At 43.4% G+C, this 7,500-nt stretch overlaps 1 protein-coding gene across 1 annotated transcript in view; it reads right to left on the bottom strand.

Moving 5' to 3' along the window:
* LOC134437328 (hepatocyte growth factor activator-like) overlaps positions 1 to 7,500 on the bottom strand; it is a 45,791-nt gene that overhangs the window by 20,967 nt on the left and 17,324 nt on the right. Inside the window, exon 8 of the mRNA XM_063186820.1 lies at positions 245 to 419. Within this exon, the coding sequence (XP_063042890.1) occupies positions 245 to 419 (175 nt within the window). The remainder of the gene's footprint in view (positions 1 to 244; positions 420 to 7,500) is intronic.

The raw sequence follows: 7,500 nt of genomic DNA, 5'->3' as shown, positions 1-7,500 counted from the left end.
GGGCAAACTCACATGCATAAACAACCACAGAAGGCCTGCTGCCCTAGGTTCTTGCCTGTCACCTGGTCTAGGCTGAGAGCACGCACACACACACGCACACACACACACACACACACACACACACACACACGCACACGCGCACACACACACACACACACACACACACACACACACGCACACACACACACACACACACACACACACACACACACACACACACACACACACACACACACACACACACCTGCAGAAGGAGTGCTCTCCCAGGCCCTGGAGGTTGGTGTCTTTGGCCCGGTCCAGGCTCAGCTCGTCGAACAGCAGGTCTGAGTTCCAGGGCAGACAGCGGGCTCCAGACCTGGTCCTCAGGGCCGTTCCTCTGTAGCTGACGCCATTGCCTTCATAACAGTGGGCAGCAGGGACTGTACAGAGAAAAAGGAGGAGAGGAAGAGAGGAGAGGAGGAAGAGAGAGACACAGAGTGTCAGAGGAATGATGGTTCATGAATGATTCAACTCTGGATCTGGTGCTGAGGGCTGTGCCTCTGTAGCTGACAACATTGCCACAGTGGGCAGCAGGGACTGTGGGCCTACATGAGAGGAGAGGAGAGGAAGAGAGGAGAGGAGGAAAAGAGAGAAAGAGAGTGTCAGAGGAATGATGGTTCAGAAAGGTTTCAATCCAAAAAGTCAAAGAATGCGCGCACATCAGTAGCACAGGTGCTGGACCAAACATAAGATAACTGAAAAGAAAATAAAGGTCCGCAACACTGTTTGACGTTTCGGACTAACCGTCCTTCATCACAGTGTAAGCGCAAGGTTGCACTGTGATGAAGGACGGTTAGTCCGAAACGCCGTGCCATTCAATTTTGGGAGCATCAAACAGTGTTGCGGACCTTTATTTTCTTTTCAGTCATAAGGGTTTCAACTCTGGATCTGGTCCTGTAGGCTGTACCAGCCTACACCATTGCCTTCATAACAGTGGGCAGCAGGGACTGTACATGAGCGGAGAGGAGGAGAGGAGGAGCGGAGAAGCGGAAAAGAGAGGAAGAGAGTGTGAGATGAACAGTATGTCTGAGTTCCAGGGAAGGCAGCGACCTGGTCCTGCACGCTGTACCTCTGTAGCTGACACCATTGCCATTCATAACCGTGGACAGCAAGAGGAGTGGTGCAAGAGAGAGAGAAAAGAGAGACAGAGAGTGTGTCAGAGAAATGATGGCTCACATAGGTTTCAACTCTGTGGAGCATTTCTCGAACTATAGTATGTTAGCTACTTTGTCAAGTCAAGTCAAGTTGGTTTTATTGTCAATTTCTGTATGCACTGGTCATACAAAGAATTGAAATTACGTTTCTTACTTTCCCATGCAGACATAGACATAGACTTTAGGTGTGGACATAGACAATTAGACATAGCTAGTACACATACATTACCCCTAGAGTACCTATACAATACCCTTGCAGACATATAGACATACATACTTTGTTTGCAATGCAATTTCCCATTGGCAACTACCCAAGTTGCTAACTGGCTAACAACTACGCTTTCGAGAAATGCACCCCTGGTCTCGTCTGGTACTGTGGGCTGTGTCCCCTGTAGTGAACATCATACAAGGAGAGAGAGGGAGCAAGAGAGAGAGAGAGAGAGAGAGAGAGAGAGAGAGAGAGAGAGAGAAACAGAGAGAGACAGAGAGAGAGAGAGAGAGAGAGAGAGAGAGAGAGAGAGAGAGAGACAGAGAGAGAGAGAGAGAGAGAGAGAGAGAGAGAGAGAGAGACAGAGAGACAGAGAGAGAGAGAGTCAGAGGGAAAAGAGCAATGATGATTAATAGATTTCCAACTCTGGTCCTGGTCCTGCGGCTCCTGGTTTCGTTGAACACGTGGAAAGCAGCGGAAGCAATTGACTTTGTACGGAAGAGCAAGCGGCAGAAGCAGCAAAAAGATGGAGGGAAGAAGAGACAAAAGATTGAGAGTGTCTGAGGTGCATAGGAATGTAGAAGAAAAGAGAGGGATATGGAGAGAGATAAAGAGAAAAGGAGAGCGTGTCAGAGGTGCAGAGGAAGGAGGGAAAGTTTCAACTCTAACTTCGAGACATCCCTCTGTAGCCTACACCATTGCCTTCATAACACTGGGGAGCAGTGGCAGCAGGATGAGAGGAGGAAAGAAGGAGAGAGGAAGAGAGGAGAGGAGAGGAGAAAAAGAGAATAAGAGAGTGTCAGAGGAAGAGCAGGTCTGAGTTCCAGGGAAGACCGCGGGCTCTGGTCCTGCACGCTGTAGTGTACCTCTGTACTGCAGCTGAGGCCATTGCCATTCATAACACTGAACAACAGGGACTGTAGAGATGATGGGAAGGAGAGAAGAGAGGAGGGAAAGGGAGAAAGACAGAGAAAGATTGAGAGTGTCAGAGGCACAGAGGAATGTGGAGCTGGCACGGTGGATCAGGTCTCTATAGCTGATGCCCTTGGCTTCATAACATTGGGCAGTAGTGGGGTGGGCTGGAGAGAGGAGAGGAGATATAATATATATATATATATATATATATATATATATATTAGGGTGCATCAGTTGCCCCTATGGAAAAGAAATGCCATGGCCCTTACCTTGCCTTGTTCTATGCCCAGTAAAAACACACTGTGTGAAATATTTTTACATTTTGATGAAGTCTACCGGGTCCACCACCCCCATGAAAATGGAAAATTGTGGTGATAGTCAAATTATGGACCATATATTTTGAAATTTAGGCTGTATCAAGCCCCACAATGAAAACATCGCCTTGGCTGTATAATAAAAATGTTCTATGCCGAGTACAAACTCACTGTGTGAAATATCTAAAAAATTTGGTCAAGCCTACCGGGTCCACCACGCCCATGAAAATATGAAACAAAGGTGATAGTCAAGATCTTGGAAGTGAGATGGAAATCATGGGTTCAGAAAGTAAAAACCTGCAACAATCCAGCCAATTCAATGAACCAGCTGCTCCTTTCCACACCCCTTAAGTGGATGACCTAATTAGTGAAATCACCTGTTTTGAGAGCCCAGGCAGGAAGGATATCTAAGCAGAGCTTTTAGTCCATCCTGTTTGTCAGTGTTCAATGCATGGACAGAACTAAAAACAATGAATACTCGTAGATCCACTGCTATATTTGGTGTTGGAGCTGGCCTAACAAAGGAAGATGAAGAAATTACAGGCTGCAGGCTGCCAACCAATGAGCAGGTCATCAGATGTTACATGTTTCATAATCAAAAAGGATCAGCACAAGGTACAGCATCCAACACAACAAAAAGAGACAATGCAAAGATTGTTCTTGAGAAGATAATTCCATTCTATCTGAAAGGAAACATCCCAATGATTCCAGAGAAGAAGGCTTGTGAGAAAATTCTACACCTTGTTGCAAATAATTCAAAACTCCGTGAAATACCAGTAAAACGTGTTTTATTGAAACTGAAAGAGATGGAAAATTCTATGCAGAAGACATTTCCTCTGTGGTCTAAATGTGCAGAGCAAGTTATGACTAACCAAGAAGATATCGCATTTCTTCAGTCAATGAAAACTGACAGAATTGCTTCATTTGGAGTTAAAGATCAAACACTGGCATCTCAGATGAATCGTAAAGAAGCTCAAGCAGTAAAACAAAGGGCATTGAACGAGAAGAGTAGACAAGAAATAGAAGCATCAAATGAAATAGTCCAGCTGGCTGACAGTGATGAAGATGTTGAAGTAACTAGGGTAACTGCAAGAAAACATCATCGAGTCGTGCAACCTGGAACTGCAGCCTTCATTCCCCATGACATTCTGAAAAACCCAAAGTTAGTTTCATTGGCCACAAGAATGAGGTTGTCACCAGCTGAGCAGGCAGCATACACTCTGGCAGTCATTGAGGAGTCTGGTGGAGACAGCAGCAAGATAGCCATTTCATACGCCACTGCAGACAGGGCACGGCATTCAGTAGGAGAGAAGATTGCTACTGCAGTGAGAGAAGAGTGGAAACCCCCAAACTTTGCCTCTCTTTACTGGGATTCTAAACGCATGGGTACTTTGACAAACAAGAATGTGATTGAGGAGCGGCTGACTGTAGCTTTAGGTGATGTCAATGAAATTAAGCTACTTGGAGTTCCATCATACAAACCAGGCACTGACAAACGTTCAGGAGAAATTATAGCATTGAAAAGCATGGAACTACTGAAATTATGGGACTGTCAAAATTCTGTTGTATCAATGGTTTTTGACACAACTGCCTCCAACACAGGCCATGTGTCCGCTGCTTGTGTTTGTCTCCAGCAGGAGTTAGGACGACCATTACTCTGGGCAGCATGCCGACATCATGTTGGTGAGGTGATTCTGGCCCAGATATTCAATGACCTGAAAATAGAAGCTTCAAGATCACCCGAAGTATCCGTGTTCAGCAGGTTTAAGAGACACTTTCAAAGTGTAAGCCACATCAGCAAAGAAAATCTGGCACTGTTGGATTCAAGTTCATATTCTTATGAAACAAATGCTCTCTTACAGGAATGGAGAATTGAAGCACTTCAGCTGGCAACATTATCTACCAAACATCAGCGTGACGACTACAAGGAATTGTCAGAACTGTGCTTGTTGTATCTAGATGGTCACAGTAACACAGACATCAGTCTAAGGCGTCCTGGTGCAATGCACAAGGCCAGATGGATGGCAAAACTGCTTTATTCAGTGAAGATTGTTCTTTTGGAACACAACATCAGTTCCTTGCCACCTGGGACCATTACAACCAAGCAACAGAGTGTGAAGCTCTCTGAATTTGTGACATTTGTCTGCCTGATCTACAGTTCATGGTGGAACACTGCACAAAAGCTGTGGATGCTCCTTGCACTGATTTGTGCTTCTTTAAGAAATTCCTGCAGTACAAAGCAGTCAATCCAACTGTTTCAAAGAGTGGCATAACGGCTTTATCCCGTCACTTGTGGTATTTAACCTCAGAAATGGTGCCACTTTCACTCTTCAGTGATTCAACCCCATCTGATGAGCGCCAGAACTTGGCCAAGAGGCTCTTGTCAGTTAAATCTGGACCTGGTGACATCCATGATATGACCTTACCCAGAAGTCGCTTTGGTACAGGTTTCGGGAAGCCACACTTCCAAACAAATATCACCCAGTCTTCTACACTAGCAGATTTTGTTGCCCAGGACTCATGGTTCATCTTCAACCTGCTGTCTCTGGACAGTGATTTCCTTATCGAAAAGGTTTCTGTCTGGAAGGATCTGCCATCTTACCAGTCATCAAAACTGAAAATCAATGCCATCAATGTCATTAATGACTGTGCCGAAAGAGGGGTGAAGCTTAGTGCCGACTTTACTGGTGCTGCCAAGTCTGAAGAGCACTTTCAGAATGTCCTACAAGTGGTGGAAGCAGACAGGAAGGAAAGACCCAACCTTCGGAAGAGAAAGATGACCAAATAATCTTTACAAATCACTGATAAATAAACAACTAATTCTGAAATTGTGTTTCTCTGTTTTTCCTTTGGTGTGTTAGTAATCCTATTTGGGTCATTGTTTCAGAAGCAGACACCAGGGTGGTGCAACCTTGTGTGAGGTATATTCATTAATCAAAGGTACAACAGGTTTCATTTACATGAAATGAATGATTTTCTTTTACATAAAACAATCAATACTAAAAATAATTGAATTGACCACCTTAAAGGGGTATGCCACTATTTTGGGGCTTAACACAGTTAAAATCATTGGCCAGGGTTTTAAATAGGTGGTAAAGTGTCTTATTTTTCATGTTAAGCGTTGTCTTGCATTAAGACAAGTTAAAAGAGGGAATATGTCGCTAAGCTAGTGAAAGTCAATGGATCCGTGTAGCATGCTTAGCAACATATTGCCTCTTTTAACTTGTCTTAATGCAAGACAACGCTTAACATGAAAAATAAGACACTTTACCACCTTTATAAACCCTGGCCAATGATTTTAACTGTATTAAGCCCCAAAATAGTGGCATACCCCTTTAATTCTGCTGAAAATGATTAAGAGCCATTTTTTCGTTTTTCAGGCTTGATGTGGACCCGGTACATATTGGTTAAAGTGAATGAAATTTTGTCCATGTTATTTTTTCATGAGGTAGAACATTTTTATTGTAGGGCCATAAGAAAAATTTGCTATTTTTAAAAAAGGGGGGCATCTGATGCACCCTAATATATATATATATATATATATATATATATATATATACATATATATATATATATATATATACATATATATATATATACATATACATATACATATACATATACATACAGTACATATATACATACATATATATATATATATATATATATATATATATATATACAGTGCCCTCCATAATTATTGGCACCCCTGGTTGAGATGTGTTTTTTAGCTTCCAATTATTTTATTTTTTTTTCTAAATAATATGGGACCTTAATGGAAAAAAAGAGAAAAATCCAACCTTCAATACAAGTGCATTTATTCAGTGGGGAAAAAATCCACATAAAGAAATAATTATTTGACATCAAATAATGTGTGTCACAATTATAGCACCCCTGGTGTTAATATTTTGTACAACCCCCTTTTGCCAACAAAACAGCACCTAATCTTCTCCTATAATGTTTCACAAGATGGGAAAAGACAGAAAGAGGGATCTTCAGCCATATCTCTTTGCAGAATCTCTCTAAATCATCCAGAGACCTGGGTCCTCTCCTCTGTACTCTCCTCTTCAGCTCACCCCACAGGTTCTCAATGGGGTTGAGGTCAGGGGACTGAGATGGCCATGGGAGGAGCTTGATTTTGTGTCCTGGTGAACCATTTCTGTGTAGATTTGGCCATATGTTTAGGGTCATTGTCTTGCTGAAAGACCCAGTGACGACCCAGCTTCAGCTTTCGGGCAGAGGGCAACAGATTTTGATTTAAAATGTCCTGGTATTTCAAAGCATTCATGATGCCATGCACCCTAACAAGGTTCCCAGGGCCTTTGGAAGCAAAACAGCCCCACAGCATCACTGACCCACCCCCATACTTCACAGTGGGTATGAGGTGCTTTTCAGCATGCGCATCTTTCGTGGTACGCCAGACCCACTTAGAGTGTTTGTTGCCAAAAAGCTCAATCTTGGTCTCATCTGACCAAAGCACACGGTCCCAGTTGAAGCCCCAATACCGCTTGGCGAACTCCAGACGCTTGCGTTTATGATTGTGAGTGAGGAAAGGTTTTCTCCGTGCATGCCTCTCAAACAGCTTGTTGGCGTGTAGACAGCGCCTGATGGTTGATTTGGAGACTTTGTGACCCCAGGATGCTACCATTTGTTGTAATTCTGTAACAGTGAGCTTTGGAGATCTTTTGATTTCTCTTACCATCCTCCTCACTGTGCGTGGTGGCAAAATAAAACTTGGGTCCTCGTCCAGGTTGTTTACCACTGTTCCAGTTGTTTTGAACTTCTTAATTATTCCTTCTCACAGTGGGTATGGGCAGCTGCAGTTTAGTGGCAAATCTTCTTGTAGCCTCTGCCTGACCTGACCTGTGAA

Source organism: Engraulis encrasicolus, chromosome 21 (assembly GCF_034702125.1).
Source record: "Engraulis encrasicolus isolate BLACKSEA-1 chromosome 21, IST_EnEncr_1.0, whole genome shotgun sequence".
NCBI lineage: Eukaryota > Metazoa > Chordata > Actinopteri > Clupeiformes > Engraulidae > Engraulis > Engraulis encrasicolus.
Note: the sequence above shows the minus strand (reverse complement) of the source record. Positions and strands in the feature narration are given on the sequence as shown.